At 41.1% G+C, this 19,056-nt stretch overlaps 1 protein-coding gene across 3 annotated transcripts in view; it reads left to right on the forward strand.

Moving 5' to 3' along the window:
* Positions 1–19,056, forward strand: part of ANTXR1 (ANTXR cell adhesion molecule 1) — a 215,566-nt gene that overhangs the window by 83,564 nt on the left and 112,946 nt on the right. For all 3 annotated transcript variants that reach the window (XR_010021671.1, XM_063078500.1, XM_063078501.1), the window contains exons 10-11: positions 316–414; positions 17,668–17,737. Coding sequence is in view for 2 of the 3 variants with exons in the window: in XM_063078500.1 (XP_062934570.1) it covers positions 316–414; positions 17,668–17,737 (169 nt within the window). In the remaining variant the exon portion in view is untranslated. The remainder of the gene's footprint in view (positions 1–315; positions 415–17,667; positions 17,738–19,056) is intronic.

Below are 19,056 nucleotides of genomic sequence, written 5' to 3' on the forward strand. Positions count from 1 at the left end.
ATGCACTTGGAAAATGGATAAGATGTGGGTAGACAGAGAGGAGGGAGGAAGGCAATCCAGGCAGGAGGACCAGCAAGAACAAAGGCGAGAAGTGGAATTCAGAGTGAGCAATGATACACCATCATGAACACCTAGTGAGAGTGAGTCGGTGTGAGTGGTAATAGGAACCCACATGGCTGCTTTGGGTTTCCAACCTGAACTAATTTTGGAATATTTTAAACCTGGTGAAATAGTTATCAAAAGCTCTAAATCTGGGCAGATGGGAATCTTAAGGAATGGTCGATTAACGTGTCTTGTCATGATTCTTCCTTTCAGAATCATTTCAAGTCGTCGTGAGAGGAAATGGCTTCCGACACGCCCGTAACGTGGACAGGGTCCTCTGCAGCTTCAAGATCAATGACTCAGTCACGCTCAGTAAGTCCTTGCAAAGTTTGTGGTTTCTTCCACCTGCTACAGGGAGGGGAATCTCCAGCCCTATCTTCCAGCAGGGCCACACACATGAAACTGGCAGAGAAGAGTCTTCCTGCTGGAAAGGCCTCGAGCAGGGGCAGAGCTAGGCCTCCAGTGCCTTGTTTCCCATCAGAAAGGGCATTCCCCTGGGTGGGCACAGCCCCTGGGAGCCCAGGTTGGTGACCAGGGCAAGGCTGAACTTGAGCTCCCACCCCCCTACAACCTACACAGCCACAAGTGGCAGCCCTGTGCCAGCCATCACAAGGCAGCAGGACACTGTTTCCTTGTCCACTGTCATCTGCTAAGTTCTTCCCTCTCAGGTGGTAGCACTGGTGATGGTTAGTTAGGGCTTGTGAAGCTCGAGGTTTCTTAACAAAGTACTGGGGACTCTCAAGGGTAAGAGTGAAAAAGAGATGGTTTAAATTTATTAATCCTGAATAAACCAAAAGCCAAACTATTAGGCTTGCATGTGCAGATTCTGGAACACTTTCAGTCTGGATGATTCTTGCATGGAGTTAGCCAAGAAACTCTCATCGTGGTGAATACCTTACATGAAATATAGGAATATGGAAGTAAAACTAAGAGCATTTCGTGAGAAAAATGAATTATAACATTGGCACCCTTCATGAGACATATGTAGCAGGCACGTTCCTAATTTAAAGATGTGCAATCATGTAGCTATCCAGGAGAGATGGGAACGATTGGTCAAGGGAGACGGATTCCAGGAGTCCTGGTTATTATTGGCATCTGACATCCACCGCACAGATAATTATTGATTCTGCGTCTGCAGGGATAAACGATAGTTGCAACGCACCGCATTTTCCATCATGCTACACACTCTAAATGCTTCACATCATTTTGCCACAACAGCCCTGAGAGGTAGAAAGAGAAGGGAGGATGCACATTTATTGACTAACCACTCACACTACTTTGTCCTCCTGATAGCCCTGGGAAGGAGGTAGCATCCTGTCTTTAAAGAAGAATTAAGGGGTGTGCCTTTTTTTCCTCCTTGACATCATAAACCCACTTGAACATTTAAACAGAGATAGGCAGTGGCTTCCTCACAAACATCTGGAATTCCTGGCGTTGGAATAATTCCAAATATTAGAAACATTCAGTTAGTTTTCTTAACATTTGGCAATATTCTCATATATCCAAAAGGTATGTGCTATTTGAAGACATTATGCAATATCCTTGAGTAGTCACAATGTAGAAGTTGGACGTGCATCCCCTGCAGAGTTCTTCCTTTGTTCCTTGGTTCAGTTGTAATGTCAAGTAGTGCGCCTTCCCTCTCTCTAACCAAAGTCCCAAGGCTAAGATCAGAACTCCTGAGGGTTTAACCCAAAGATGTCAACACCTTACAAAGAAAACTGGCCGGGCAAGTGAGCTTTCAGACCCAACCTCCCTGAAGATAAATGGAAGTGGGGTGACGAGGAGGATAACCTACCCTGCATGCCATTGTTTGAGAGGTTACACAAGATGCTGTGTTAAGAGAAGACGTAATGCAAATGTGCTACAGATTTGCAGAGCGACATTTTGAAGGCCTGTTTTCCAACTTCTCCATGAAAGTTTATTTCTTGGGAAACCAACCCATCTTCTTTCTCCCTCTTCTCTTCCTTTTCCTTATACATAGCACTTGCAGACACATCTAGAGGCTCTTATCTCATTCATAGTCAAAAAGAAATAAAAGCCATTGGGGTAGGGGTTTGGCTTAAACCACAAACCTAATTGTGCTTCCAGCACAGTGCGAACAGTTTGAGAAGAAGAAGGCAGTTAATTGATCATGTTATATACTGCAAGCAACTCTCCACACTCAAACGTGTATGGGGGTACTTCGAAAAGTTCTTGGAAAAATACCATTAAAAGATCATACAAATCTTTTCATGAACTGCTTGAAGTACCCACGTAGTTATTAAAAGTATTCTAAATAAGGGGGAAAATTAGAGTTTGAGAAAACCACCTCGTCTTCATTTATTAATTCACTTGTTCATTTCCTTTCAGTAAATAATATGAACAAGAACCTGTGGAGGACAGAAAAGATAAACTAATTTTAAAATGCAGCACATTCACATCTGCATTTTTCTGTCTACCTTATGAATGTCACAGCCTCTGTTGATCCCTTCCTGTAAAATAAAACACATTCAGATTCCTTTGCTTTTCCCATTCTCCTTCCCCACGTCTATACCTCAAGTTTTAAAATGTTATCTGCTGTTATCTTTATATTTCGTATTTCCTTTTTCAAGATTTTTTCCTAAATGCTGCATTACATTTTGTAACCAAAAGAAAACATAAGTGCTACTATTAATCATTTAAAAAAGATTAAAAACTGAAGGCCCAATAATGGAGCAAAGGCTGTTATGGCTCTGTCTACTTCAAACGTGATACAGACCTCTGGGCCTTTAATAAATAATGCAGTAGAAAATTGCATGAGGCAAAAACTTTTAAAAGAACAAATTGAAAGGTATATTTATAGTGGGAGATATTAATATGATCTCCCAAGTCTTTGAATGAGCTTATTAATAAAAAATTAAAGATATAGAGTAAATTTATTATACTGAGACACAAATAAAATGCCAATATGTTAATGCCAAAGAGTAGAAATTGTTCAGATATATTCTTAGATGATAAATAAAACCAGAAAGTAAAAACCATAGGTTAATATCTTCTTTCCCACTTTCCTTGCCTTAGCTTAAAAATAAAATCAACCACTTAGAAATCTAAAAAAATTTCTGGACTTGTGGTCAATATAATAGATCCAAACATTCTGGTTAAAGTACGATTTTAAAAAATTGTAACATTTGGCCTTGCTCAGAGGAAAGAAGGGGAGATCCCCAAATGCAGGAAACAAAAAGGGAATGAAAACGTCAGCAGGAAGCAATGCCATGGGGCTCCAGGTTTGGTGTCAGCAGGCTCTGATCCTGATGCTGATGAGATGCAGGGACACCAGATCTTCGGCCTGTGCAAGGCAGAGGGCAAGGGTGGAGCCCCTGCAGAAATCAGGCTCTAGAGCTGCACTACACATTAAATGGGGCAAGGAAGCAGGCAGGGAAACAGAATGCACAGGTGTAATGATGTTACACCACCCGCATGATACAGAAGCACCAAGTCAAGAAACTAACCCCAAAATGTGTGCATGACCATTCTCACCCCTGTGGCCCTGCAGAGGCCATGCACGTCCACCCTGTAGGAGCCTTCCACATAGCCCAAGCTTACAGTGCTCTTGCAGCAAACAAAATGACAAACCTTATAAAGACAGATGAAAGACACAGGAGAACAAGCAAGAAGAGAGGATTCCAGAACAACTTGAAAGAGAATGTAAAATAAGCACATTTAAAATGTGTAAAGAGGTCAAACAGATCATAGGGGAAGAATACTCAAAAGGGAAGATTTGCAGAAGAACTGAGCATAAACTCTAGATCTGAAAGAATTTATTCACTGAAATACAACTTCATGGAGTTAGACACAGATGAAGATGAAATGCATCAACTAGAAGAGAGATGAGAGGAAATCCCCTCCCCCAAAACCAAAGCACCAGATCCAGATTTTTTTCACCCAAGTTTTACCAAATTTTAAGGGACAGATGGCCCATATCTAATATATGCTATTCCACAGAAAAGAAATAAGGAAAAGGTTTTAAATTTACTTTATAATAATATAACTTTGACTTTTAGAAACACTGGACTAAGACACTAGAAATAGAGAAAATTTTGAGATCAAGCTAACTGATGACAAACATCTAAATAAAATATTGGCAAACAAAATCCAGCAATCTATTTAAAAGGGACCAAGATAGTGGAGACAATTTTGAAGAAAGGGGGAGTTTGCCTCTCACATAGCAAAATTTATTAATGCCAAGAAGGTATTAAAACTCATGATCTATTCAAAGTTTTCTTTAATACTTTTGGAAAACCTGGAATAGGGTTAGACTTCTTTAACATAAAAAATATATCTGGATATTTGAATTCAAAACTTAATATCATTCTAATAAAAAATCACTATTTAAGAGATATTCATTTAAAGTCACAGAGAAAAAATCAGGACAACCCATTTCATCACTATTATTTAACATTGACCTGAAAATTCTAGCAGCAGTGTCCAATAGGATTTTCTGTGATGATGGAAATGTTCTAAAATGGTAGCCAATATGGTAGCCACAAGTCACATGTGGCTGCTGGGCACTTGAAATGTGGCTAAAGTGATTAAGGAACTGAAATTTTTTTAAATCTATTTCTTAATTTTGATGTACAAAGGTACTTCAAAAGGTCATGGAAAAAGAGAAGTGAAAGATAATGCAAATCTGTCCATGACCTTTTTGAAGTACTCTCGTACTAATTGTATATATTTATGGGGTACATAGTTGTATTTCAATACATATATACAATGTGTGATGATCAAATGAGGCTAATTAGCATATTCATCATCACAAACATTTATCATTTCTTTGGAATGACAGCATTTGAGCTCCTCTCTTCTAGCCATTTGAAAACACAATAAATTATTGTTAATTATAGGTACCCAGCACTACTATAGACCACTAGAACTTATTTCAAGGAAATGAATTTTTAATTTCATTTACTTCAATTAACTTAAGTATAAATAGCCACATGTGGCTAGTGACTAGCACATTGGACAATGCCATTAGATTATAATAATGCAAGAAAACAGATGAAAGATATAAATGCAGAGATATGAGAAAGGGGGCCAAATATCAATCCTTTAATATGATGGTTGTATCTTCCTGGAAAACTTGACCTTGCTTATAACAATCGGTAGCTTTGCCAGAGATCAACAATGACCAATTAGGAAACATCATAGGAAAATACAGCAACAACAAATAAAATCTAGTAAAAACTAATTTAACCAAATTTGTAAAGATGTGTATGAAGGAAGTTACAAAACATTATGAGGGATATAAAGTAAGTATGAATAAATGGAGAGGCAGTGTACACTCATGAGATATCACAGGCTCTGGAGCCAGACCACCAGGGAAAAGAATCCTAGCTCTGTCGTTATTTAACATTTCCATGCCTCAGTTTCTCTATCTGTAAAATGAGTGTGGTAATAATAGCATATATATCGTAGGTTGTTATAAGGTTTAAATGTGGTAGATGGTGCTTAGAACAAGGCCTGGTGCCCAGTAAGCCATCAGTGTTGGCTGCCAGTATTACTTTGTAATTATCATTATCACTGTTATTAAATGGAGCAGTAACTGGGTATTGTAAAGACATCAATTGTCTTCAGATTAATATTTACTTTTAATACAATCCCAGAGAAAATACCAATGGGGCTCTTTAAGTTAACAAAATAATTCTAAAGTTTATATGGAAGAATAAATATACAAGAACAGCCAAGAAAAGTGTGGAAACTTGCCCTAGCCGATTTTAAGATGTATAAAAAAGCTGCAGTGAGTGAAACAATGTCTGACTGGTACCATAATAGGCAAACTGAATATTGTAATAAAGTCCATAACCAGAACTAAACACTTATGTGAATTTAGTATAAAATAAAGTGACCTTCCAAATCAGTGGGAAAAGAGAGGATTATTCAAAAAATGGTGTTGAGACAACTAGCTAACCACTTGGAAAAACAATTAAGTTCAATTTTTATCTCACACCTTACATCTAAACTTTTTCCAGATGAACTAAAACTTTTAATGTGAACATGAAACTATAAAATTTCTAGAAGGAAACAAAAATAAATATTTACATAATCTTCCAGTGGGGAAGGACTTTTTAAGCATGACACTGAAGAGACATACTATAAAGGAAAAATTTGGTAGTTTGAGTACATATTTTTTAATTCTTCTGTTATCTCCCCACCAAAAAAAGCAAAAGGGAAGCAGAAACCGGAAAAAGAAAAACGTTGAATACGTCAATGGGTAAAAGATACTATGAGGAAATTTACAAGAAAAATAATGATTAATAAGTATATGGAAAGTGTAACCAAGGAAATGCAAATTGAAATAACCAATTGCCACTTTTACTCTATCAAACTGGCAGAGATTAACAAAAATACAGCACCCGGTATTAGCAAAGATGTAGGGAAACAAGTGTTTTTATTTTTCTTCAGTGAGAAACCATTAAATCTTTTGGAAGGCAATTCTTAAAATGAATCAGTTCTTTTTATGCATTTCCGATGCAGAATTTTAATTTCAGCCTCATCGAAAGGAAATGGTTGGGCACGTTTACAAAGATTTTGGCTACAAGAATGTTCATCACAATATTGCTTATGGTAGCAAAACAAAGAAGGAAGAAAGGGAAGAAATAAAGAGAAAAACCTCTAAGTGATAACAGTATAAATGTTTAACAATAGGTAATCTATTATACAAATCATACTTTGCCTCTAAATAATTAAATTATGTTGTAGAAGAATAATTACTGATGAGGGAAAATGCTAATGATATAGCATCATGTGTTAAAAATTTGTAAAACAGTACCTTTGATGTCATTTTTGTTTTTTACACACATGGTTATGTGCAGAGAGACTTGAAAGACATACATCAGCAGTCACCTCTGAATGAGACCACTATTAATTTTTATTTTCTTCTTTCTGTCTGTGTTTTTTCTAAGTTTTCTACAATCATATGGCCCCTACGTAATAAGAAAAAAACCCACAAAAGTTATTCAAAATTTAATTTTAATATTCTTGGTAATTATTTAGGCCTAGCATACATCTTGAGTGTAGCATTTGGTTGGTTCTCCAGTCACTAGGCTGAACTCACTTCTGGTGAAGACAATATCTTGGAAATCTTCACACAAACTTTATTTATTCTGGCTGCACTTTTTCTACTCCGGTATTCAGTGTACTGTGCCAAGAAGAGATCCACTTTCAACTGGAAATCCATTTGTGGAGAAATCAGAATGCTAAAACGGGGACACTGGGGTATGAGAAATCATCCATCTTATGCACAGTAAATGAAAAATGAATTTTTGCTAGTGCAGTCATGAAAAACATGCTGGACTGTCTGATGCTGTGTAGAGACACATGAGGTATAACTATAAACAAAAGAAACTAATTTTTAACAAACTTACTAAAATTCAGTTTATAGGCCATTTGAGAAATCAGTTTCATGGTTTTATAAGCAGACTTTATTTTTTGATACAAAATTTTATTTCCCAGCTTGATCTCTAATCTTATTCACCAGGCATGGCTGTGGTTTTCTTTTTGCACATTCTCAAAGGACAAAACTTTGCCCCCTTTGAAGATATTTTCTCAGACTGAACACTAGTCATGAAGGTAGTTCTAAGAGTTCCAAAGAGGGACTCGCTCAGCTTCCCAAGAGGGAGAAAGAACATTCATCTGAATGTTCCAGTGTGTTTGTTTTTAAAAATCTGTCCAATTATCTGGAAACAGTACTGCATCTTAGAAAATGTCTGGGCCCCAGGGCTGCTGTGGGCACCCTGAGATGACTGAAAATGCACATGGGAAGGAGGGCGGAGGGAAAAAGAACATAAACTTCCCAAACAAAAGCCTGTTTTTTCCTTTGTCCTGGGTTAGAGTATTACATACATTGGTCAAAGGTACTTAATACAGTTTGGATGCATCCCTGGGGATTTGATGTCATATGAAGACAGTGAAATGTCACCTTGCATAACTCAGTGAAGAGACATAAAGGAGCATAGAGTCTCATGGTTCTTTATTAGGGTGCACATCAGAATCCAGAGGGAGCTTCATCCAGATGATAGCAGCTACTGACTGCTGAGCACATACCCTGTGCTCAGCGGTGTGCCAGGTGCCTCACTGCGTCATCTCTTTTCATCGTCACAGCAGCCAAGTGAGGAGAGAGTTATTTGTATCCCCATTTTGCTGATAAGGAAACAATCTCAGAGAGATGAAATGCCTAGATGGCTGGAATAGAAATGATTTGAACCTGGGCAGTCTGACTTCAAAGCCTTTAGACCCCTTCTCTACATCATCTCCAAAACCTAGATCCCAGGGTCCACAGACCCACCCCCCCATGCTCAGGTGACTGATGTGCACCTGATTCAGAGTGCTAAATTCAACAGATCCCCCTCATTGTGCAGACAAGAAACCTCAGCTGAGAGAGATTTAACTACTTGCCCAGGGCCACAGAGCATGTTAGTAGGGGAGTCGAGACTGAGCCCAAGTTCAAGAAAACAAGCCCCAGACCAGGGAAGGAAGAGGCCCAAACTTCAACATGTCAATGTCTGCAGCTGACTGTGTGATCACCAGTAGGACACCTCTCCTAGTTCCCTGACTGGCCCCTTTTTCTTGAACTTCAGGAGCTTTTGGTATATCTGGTGGTGTTTCCCATTTGCCTGTCCTTTCAGACAGAGCTCTGGTTTTGCCCACTGGTTTTTGAAGTGACTCCTGCAGAGATTGTGTTAGTGTATGCTCCCATCTTTCAGGCCAGGACAAAAGTATCGATAAATTGAAATTTAGTGTAGTAATCTGGAATTGTGTGGGGATAAAAGGGAAGTTAGCACAAGACGTAACTGGGTGGCAAAAATTTTCACGTGGGGGCAGGTTGATACAGTCCAAAGTTAGCTGCAGCAGGGACTGGTACGGTCAACCCTAGTAGTGCCCCTTCTCTACCAAGCATGCAATTGACTCCAAGTGAAAGTTGTGAGCTCCATGTGGACTCTGGTACACAGTGGCTTGCTTCAAAGCATGGTTGGAGGAGAGATTTGCTTATTAATTGCCCTGAAACCTGCCTTCACCCCAGCCCAGCTGTCCCAAGTAGGGGAAATTGATCCCCCTCTATTTCCGTACCAGATGGCTGAACTTTCTCGTATGGTGCCAAGCAGGTGGATGAAGCCCTTCCTCATGCAGCACTGTTCTTCTGTCATTTCAATAGGATGATGGAAGAGAAACGAGTTAACCCAGGGCTGGGTCAGGCTTCTGGGAACCCCAGGCAGGCTAATCGTCTGTGTCCCTTCAAACTGATGTTCTCTAAACATTGTTCAACATTCATTTAGAGAAGATGGGTGCTGCTGAAAGGAAGGAAGAGAGTGCTACTGATGGATCTCTTCTCTGTGCAATTCAGCTCTGGCCCCGAACATGCAGCAGTTTAGTGGCCACACACTGTTACCACTGTTACCTGGAGTCTCCTTCCAATCTCTACTCTGAGTTTCTTTGTAGGTTTTATACTTTAAGAGCAGTCAGTATTTGCTATAACCCATGGCGATGATTGTGTGGAAGCCTTTAGCCATTTTGGTAGACTTGCTCCTCAATCCCAATTCCAAATGTAAAATCCTTCTAAACCTAATTGTGCACAGATGCAAGAATTTGTGTGTCGAGAGACACATACCTTGTGCATGAATCCTGAATTGTCCTCTACCAAGTAAAAACAAATCTTGAAAAAATATATTTATTCTTAGCAAATTACAGCTGTTTTGAGTACAACAGTTATTCTGACCTCAGGATTAGAAAATCTTCTATGGCTGATGCTTTGCTTAGAAGATAATCTGTAAGTTTTATAAATGTCATCAGTCAGGAATTTCCAGTGTCAATTTATTGAGGAGAAAATATTTTACAAGAGCCCTGAGCCCCATTACCTTCATTTAGTTTTTTTGCAATACCTAAAACTGCCCTGTTAACTTCAGATACAGATAAACACCAAATACCAAATTATGTGTAGTATGATCCCAATTATTTAACAAACAATATGCATAGAAAAAGAATCAGAAATAGTATACCCCAAGGCATTAACACTGTTTATTACAGAATTAGAATTATCAAGGACTTTAATTTTTTTTATGTACTTCTCTGTATTTCCCAGGCTTTTTATACAAAACATGTATTGCTTTTGTAATTAATAAAAATAACAATAAATATGGGCAGAGAATAATTTACATCCTGAAAAGTCAGACTGGCTGTTCTAACAACCAATTCTAGACATTTGTGTGCCCAGAGCTATGGGGTCACAACCTGTGTGGGACTCAGGGATATGTAAACCCAACGAAGACAATCCAGAGACCAGCAGGGCTGCTGGATCCCGCGTCTGTACTCTGAGAAAGGACTCATGTCCCCCGCCTTTTACTTCCTGTCCTTCGGAGGCCATAATGTAATCTTGGTCCTTGTGAACACAGTGATCAAGATAACCCACTTCATTTCCTTCCAAGACTGCCCTCAGCTCTGAGACCTGTATTGGTATTTACCTGTAAGGTGTTCTGATTCTACAGCCCTCCCACAACATCATCTGAGGACTTTGGCAGCAATAAGTCCCACACTGGAGTGCCATTTACATTGTAAAGCTTCACCAAGCAGAGTGGCTCAGGTGCTATGCCATCTCCCACTAAAAAAACCTAGATCCAGCTAAGCCTGCGTGGAGGAATTTATCAAGAAACACTCTTCCTTACTTCACTTGGGACTGGTCTTTCAATGCCTCTCTAGCCGTGACCCCTCTCCCTCTTCTACCCCTTATCTTATAACATTTCTGAACTCTTCTGGACATTGCACAGTACCCTGGGGGCTGTGAACTATCCAGTAACATCTGTAGGCCCCTCTACAATGGACCAAGGAAGGATATGGCCATGGTGGACACTAGACCTGGTTTTCCAACCTTGGCACTGTTGACATTTTGGCCTGAATAATTCTTTGTTGGAGGGGAGAGAGCTGTCCTGTGCATTGTAGGACATTCAGCATCATCCCTGGTCTCTACCTTCTAAATGCCAGTAACACCTCACCCCCTGTCATGGCAACCAGAATATCTCGGATATTGCCAATTGTCCCCTGAGGGGCAAAATTACCCCCATTTGAGAACAACTGCACTATATACATGTCCACATCTACCTTTTGGGGTAGATGGCTTGCTTCTTGTCACACCTATACCATATAGCCCTGACACAACCTGGTAGACAAGTTGTAAGACTCACTCAGCACACGTATTCAAATGTTGTGTTTTACAGGTGCCTCAGATGATGAGCCCAGCAGTATCCCACCTTAGCAATGACAATTAACATATGCTGAGTGCTTATTATGTGCAAGCATTTAATAACATCATTTCACTAAAATTTACAACAGCCTATGAAATGAGTATTATTCCCGTCTTGTAGGTGAGAACTGTACATTATGAATAGGGTGAAAACTTTGCCCAAGATTACATAGCCAGTGTGTGGTGGCAGAGCTGTGACAGGACTCCAGAGCCCAGGCTCTTAATGTGCTCCTTGTTCTCCATCCTACACCAACCTGTTCCACAGAACAAGATGGAAATGGAGAAAATATCCTGGATACCTGTAGCACATAGGACTGGTGAGACAGTAAGGTGTAGACTCCTAATCTCATGGCAACCAGCCAGTGAGGGCTTCCAAGGTAACCCTGCAACGACTCCAGGCCAGGGAAGGGGCAGCTGGGTACGTGTCATGTCTAAGGAAAAGGATGGTGACCAGCTTGGTTCTGCTGCTTTAAAGGCATCCCTCTGGCTTCAGCTGAGCATAAGAAGTCATTACAGTGGGTGTACTACATTCTGAGGATTTTTTTCAACTTGGCCCAATGCACCTGCACTTCACCACCATGTCTTCCCATTCTGTTTTGACTCTTGTTTCTCAATCCTCTGACTTCATAACCACTGTTCAGCCTTTCCAGGTAGAAGCCACTCTACTTTCAAAATCTCTGTTTTGTCCCTTGATGTAGAGTTTAATATCTCCCATCCAAAGGATTCTTCAACTTGTTATCTCACCCATCTATGAAAACCTTCCAGCCAAGAGTCTGACACATAGCACATGCCCAATAAATGTCAGTACCTTTTTGCTTTCTGCAGTGGGTCCCCTTTAACTTTGCAGTAAGACCTCCACGTTTGTGAATTATCATTGAGGCAGCCCCAGTAGGGCAATCAATCGCCTCCTTTCTGGTTGACGCTGCAGAAAACTCAACCCAGATGCTTTGAATCTCAACAACTTGGAGTGCTGCTGAATATAATTTTATTTCAGACTTTTGCACAACATTTTGAAAGTCTAACATTTTTTGAAGCTGATTGCTTTTGGAGGCAGTGAGAAGTTGGAAACATCCAGACTAACTCTAGCCTGTCTATTCTTCCTTCATTCCCAAAGCAGCTGATAATTTGGTGCTGAACAGTTGTATTTGGCTCTAGGATGCCATGAAAATGCTCCCTAGGTCCAGGGGACATTGGGAGAAACAGCAGGGTGAGCTCATTGAGTCCTTAACCTCCACTATTTTTTCCACTACCTAATGCAAATGTCACAGTGGGAATGTAAACTCTACTTTGGGGCTTACATCTGCTTTTGGAGAATTTCAACAAACCCCCCCAGATAAAACTAGGGGTTATTTTTCTTTTCCTTTTTGCCAGAAATAAATATTTATATGAAGAAAAGATTGCCAAGATTTGGAAAGTATTTAAATTATTTAATCAGCCCTATAAAAGGATTCACTCTGATTGGTGTTTAAATTGGCTAATGAATTTTAATCCTGCTTTTATCCCAAGCCCATTAGACAGTCACCAAACTGCAGGGGAGAATTCTGGGAAATTCCTTCTTCACCAGTATGAAAAGGATTGCATTGTCCCAAGGACAAAACCTGGGAATGAACACATTTGAGTGTATGGTTCCAGAACACGGGCTCATTCCAGTTAGATTGGGGCCTCTCAAAAGACATCTGAGCCTTATCACAGAGCTCTTCAGTCTTGGTCCCCTCTCCTGGAAGGCATGCCTCCCGTTGGTATCCAACCTTGCCCATTGAAAGTCTTGATCTTTTGCCTCCAAAGTGGTCAGTATGAACAGCCTCAGCTCCTGGTGTACTTCTGGCTACATTACAAGACCAGCTAGGTTTACCTTGGACAAATCGTTTCAACAAAACCTGGGTTTGAATTCCAGCTCTGGCACTAGTGTTGCGACACTAGCTCAACTAACCTCTCTGACCCTCAGTTTCCCAAACTGTAAATAATAATAATAGTATCTCTCTCAGAGGGTTGTGGAAGCATCAGATGAGATCATAGGTATATAGTGTTTGACAAAATCAGCATATATGTGTGTATTTATATGTCTATATATATCTATGTATGTATATATGTGTATATCTATACACACACATACACACAGTCGCTAAAGTTTTTCATTTTCTTAAGAATTCCTGATGTCTAAAAAGGTGTTACTTTGGTAGAACACTGTAATTAAGCAGTCAGGCAATTTGAAAATTTTAATCTTCAGTTCCTGTGGTTTTAAACCACACGTTCTTGTAGTCAGTTTAAAGGTATGGATGCCCATGTAATAAAGTGGAGTGACATTTACTGAGTGCTTATTAAGTGCCAAGTATCGTGCTTTGTGCTCTGATACACTCGTATTTACTCCCCACACAACTCTGTGCAATGATGTCATCATCACCACTTATAGATGAAGAATTTGTCTCCAGTCACACACCAGGAATAGGAAGACCTAGGATTTGAACCTGGATTTGTTTGACTCTGAAGTCTACGTTGCTCTCTCTGTGCCCTCTGTACTCAGCTTCTGGATGCCTAGCTCCCAAGTCTGGAATGTTCGACACCGTCGATCTCCAGATCTTGATTTAAATCAAGCTTCTGTTCAATTGTCACACTCCTGTAGACAAATGCTTTAGGTTAATATATGTCATGGGTATGCACAGAACTCTGAAATATCTTGGTACTGGACAAAGAAGTTTATATTTCAAGATCATCAAGATCATCTAAAAAATTTGTTTCTGGTTTCAAACTCCCGCCCCTCCCTAATTTTCTCCCCAGTTGCAAACAAAAGCCAAGCAGGCTGGACCTACCACCTGATCTCCATTTCCCCTGCCCACTCCATGCTAATGAGCAGTGAAATGGTGGCCCGGTGGGCAGACGAGCAGGGGCCTCCATTGTCCTCAGCATGGATTACTGCCCCATAAACATCACAGTACCACCGGCTTTGGCCTGGGTCCCAGAAAGGCTGGCATGGCCCCTGAGCCAAACGTGGCCCAGCCAAGGAGCAGACGAGAAGGGCTTTGTGCCCTGCTTCCCAAGTGGACGTTCCAGGAAGAGTCAGATGACCTGAGTTATGGAAACCAAATGGCCCTCCTTTGTTTAAAGAGAGAGAAAAAAAGTCACTCATTTTTGTGGTAAAATGAAAACAGGCTCCAAACCAAACAATCTCTCTTAAAGCAGAAAATGCCAACTCCACAGAGCAGGCCCACAAGCCCTGGAGGCCAACAGACCCTGATGGAAGGAGTTGTCAGGCCTGCCCTATGGCCTCCTCAGTCCTCCCAGTGAGGTTTTTCTCTGCTTTGCTCCAGAAGTACTTGGTCTCCCAAGCAACAATGGAAAATGAAAGGAGGAAGAGAGACCTACTACTTGACCTAGGCCACCACTATCCTTCTCTCTTTTCCAGTTGGGATGGAGGGAAGGAGAGAGGAGGTGTTCAGAGAAAGCCCAGAAGTGAGCTCAGGTGCTAACCCATGAATGTGAGCATGCCAGACCCCAGTCTCCCCCCAGGCTGGGTCACTGCAGCGTGCTACCTCAGACGCCTTCCTCAGCATGACCCAACTCTTCCCACGGAATGCAGCCAGGAGTCACGAGGCCTCCTGTGGCCACTCTGTGGCCACGCCATGGCTCTGTGGGCTGGCTCTGCGGGCAGGGATCTGCTCTCCCAGGTATTGCTAGTGCATGTGCAACAGGCTAAGCCATGGCCACAAGAAAATAAGTATAGGTTCTAGTCAACCACGCCGTCCTGAGTTCAGTTTATTCTCTAATATAAACCCTTCCTGGAATGGAGAATGTCTTCACAAGGAAAGAATAATGCAGAATCCAGTTCTAGTCCCGGCTTTGCCTCTGACTTGCTGTGCATCCATGGATTGCTGTCTGAGCCTCCGTTTTGCATCTGAAAAATTATCCTCATGGTCCCTGCTCTGCCTTAGCTCACGAGATTGTTGTGAGAAGGAAACAGAGTAGAGTGTGGCTCTTATCAAGGGTGGCAGTACAGCCTATTAGATAAGCTGCAGACTCTACAGTCAGACTTCCTGGGTGCAGATGCAAGCTGCCCAGTGTAATGTTGGGCGGGTTACCTAATCTCTCCTGTCTATTCCTCACCTTTAAAATGAAGGAAGTCATATCCCTCCCTGATGGCACTGCCGGAAGGTTGAATTTGATTAGGTGGCACATGTGAAGCGCTTGGATAGCACCTACACACAGCGTGCCCCAGGTGAGTCTGGCTTCATTACCATCGTAGACAGGAAAACATCTTAATTTTACTCAACACATCCTCACCATTCCTGCAACATTCCATAATCTGCCAACAGCTGATAAATATGGGGGGACCTCCAATAGTTCCCTGTTGCTTTTAGGAAAAATCTCAGAAGCCTCATCATGGCTTACGTGGCTTTGGTCCTCTGTCTTTCCTAGCCTCATTTTGAGCCACTGTCTGTTTCACTCAAGTTCAGCAGCCTCATTGGCCTTCTTTTAACTCTCAAAAGATCTGGACTCCTTCCTGCCTCAGGATTTTTGCAGTGCCACCTCCTCCTCCACCCCACCTCCCCCTCAACTGATCCTCAGGTTTCAGCTTAAAAAGCCTTTCCTTGGGAAAGCATTTCCTGACCTCCCAGGTGAGGGTCGGCCCTCCTCTTTTTCCTCCACTGCACTCATCACAAGTATAATTAAATAACAGTTTGTGTAATACTAGTATGTCAGCTACTTGGGCAAGAAGCTTCATCTGTTTTATTCATTGCAAGCTCTAGCACAGTGTGTGGCACATGGTAGGCACGCAAAGAATATGTTTTGAGAATAAAAATGAATTTTTGAATAACTGTTTCTCCTACAGTTCCTATGAAATCCGTGACCGTATTTATCTTCTCAAAGCCTGTATCTCTAGCATATAGTAGGCCTTCAATAGATATTTGTTGAATGAATGAATGAATGAATGCATGAATGAATGACTTGGAATAACCTCCCTAACTTTTTACCACTTGAAGATGAAGATTTCTCTGGACAATATCCTCTTCCTCCTTCTTCCAATGGGGACACAGTGCTTAGCTCTCAGATGTATTCTCTAACTTCCATCCAGGTGGCTCTGCTTCATAAGTCCAGGCATGGAAGACATGAGGCTTCCTAATCTCCACTCAGGCAGCGTTTAGTGTCAGCTGTATTCTGCAATCATGACTTGCAAATGTCATAAGAGACATCATTTTTACAACAAAGGCCAATAGCATAACATTGTCCTTCAATAGCATATTCCTATATATATATATATATATATATATATGTAATATATATATATATTATATACAGCATATATATATATATATATTCCATATTCCTTTATATCTTCTAATTATAGATATTTGTGGTCACATCTTGAATAAAGGGACAAATCTTATTCATCTATGTTTCATCTACAGGTCCTACCACAGTCTTGTACAGAATGCATACCCAACAAATGTAGAGTCATGAAGGAATGACTGTTATATACTGAGTATAATAACTTCTCAGCTTGAGATAAAACTGCTTAAGCTTTTTCCTGGCCATCTACTAGAATCAGAGCAAGAACTTCCCCACTCCAAGAGTCACCCTATTCTAATCCATCTTTCACAGCTGCATCTGCTAAAAAAACCAAAATCATCACTTCTGTTTTATGCAAAAACCCTCCACAGTTCTTTTCACAGCATATAGAACTATGTCCAATTCCCACAGTCTAACTCAAACAACTTGGACCAGACTTCTCTCTATACTGATCTTTTCAAATCCTATTATATCCTACCCTGGAACAAACTTTTGTTTGCCATGTCTTTGCTCACACCATTCCTCCTACCAGGAATGCCTCCTCCCCAGCTCTCCACTAAAGCACAGCTTGTGTTCTGTGTTTTCCTGTGACCTGACCACATCACGCATGTCAAGGAAGTGCCCTGTCTTCTGAAGCCCAGTGATATTTTGGTTTAGCCACTTGTTTTTGTCAGTAAACTTTTTCCATGAATATGGAAAAATTAGACTCTCTCTAACTAGACCTAGACATGAAGTGCCTTGGGACCAGGCTAATATTTCTCATTTCCCCTCAGTTATTCCTGCTCTATCATAGGAATTCAGTCTCTATTTGCTCACTGGTTGATTCAACTGGACGTATGGGGTCAGGAGACTAGAGTTCAGGCAGAAGCCCTTGAGTTACTACTCATAGATTTTATAGCTCAATATAGTTCTTATTTCAAAAAGTTCTTTGTTTTTCCGGCATCTCCCTGGACTTGGTTGATGGTCTCTAGAAGTCACTGAATTTGAAATGATAAACTTTCCTCACTCCTCTTAATCCAGTGACTTCCTTTTTACAGATGAGAAGCCCTTCGCTGTGGAAGATACTTATTTGCTGTGCCCAGCGCCTATCTTAAAAGAAGTTGGCATGTAAGTCTTCATCAGCACCTGAACCTCACAGCCAGGGAGGAGAGAGGAGGTGGATGGGACAAAGGGAAAAGAAAGCATCTTTCTCCACTGTCATAATGGAGAATTATCTAGATTCCTCCAGGTAGTGACGGTGTCGGGGCTCCCTGTGAGCCAGGCACAAGGGTGAGTGTTTTACAGAGGCTCTCATTTCATCCTCCCAAGTTCCCCATAAACCAGATATGATCTCCGTTTTGCAGGCATAGAGACCAAGGCCGAGAGATTTTGAGTAGCTTGCCCGTGGTCACACAGCAGTAAGTGGAAGAGTCTGGGCTCAACCCAGGTTCTGTCTGCCTCATCACAACTACATTTCTAGAAAGCTTGCACACACATTACCCCACCCTGGCATCATAATTGCTTTGCTGGATGATTGTTATCTCCTACTCAGAGATAAGGAAAAACAGAAAGGAGGCTCAGAAAGGCTGAGTGAGGCCACAGCTGGCTCATCGCAAACAGAGACCCCAGACTCAGATCTTCGCACGTCCCTCTTCATGTTCCTTCCTCCCCCTCCACAGAGCACTGGGTGTCCACCCAGACCAAAGTCCCCTGAACTAATTAATGGAAGAAAATTTCACGGTGATGCAATTATAATAAAGTGTTACTGAGATATGATCAAAATATTCAACAGAAGAAAGAGAATTAGCATCCTAAGCAAGAAAATTAAAAATGTGGGAAAACAGGCTGTGATGATGTGGAGAATAAAAAACAACCTCTCCAAAATCACGTGTCTTAACAGGCTGGAGATCGAATGGCGGCTGTAAGGAAAAAATGTTAAGTTGTTCGTCTGAATTCTGTTTTTAATCCTTTGTTCATACCGTAAGACCTCCAATTCTGGTTGCCCAACATCAGCCTGTGATACCACAAATTAGCCCAGTGTCCGTCCATGCTGCAAAATGCAACAAAATGTGAGCTCATGTTTCAGTGAGTCTCTTATAGATGGAAAGACGTAGAAGGCAGATTAGTTTGTCTCCTCTGTGAGTGAGCTGCTTTACCTCTGTGAGTGAGCTGGATAGTAATGAAGCCACCCCCACCAAATGGCTAGGAGTCCCGATAATGACAGTGGAACATCACATTTATAGTTTGCTTGTTTTATCTCCATTGTCGTGGACCATTTTTCAGAATGTTTTGTCTTACTACAATGTGACAAGTAAGTTAAATGGAAGCAGACCTTGCCCATTCAACGCAACTCGCTGTAATGCAAGAAGGTCTGAATGCATTGCTTTGGCACACCAGCCGAGCATGTCAACATCTCTCCAGAATGTTAGAGGGGGATGGACCATCGA

This window comes from Cynocephalus volans, chromosome 14 (assembly GCF_027409185.1).
Source record: "Cynocephalus volans isolate mCynVol1 chromosome 14, mCynVol1.pri, whole genome shotgun sequence".
Taxonomy (NCBI): Eukaryota; Metazoa; Chordata; class Mammalia; order Dermoptera; family Cynocephalidae; genus Cynocephalus; species Cynocephalus volans.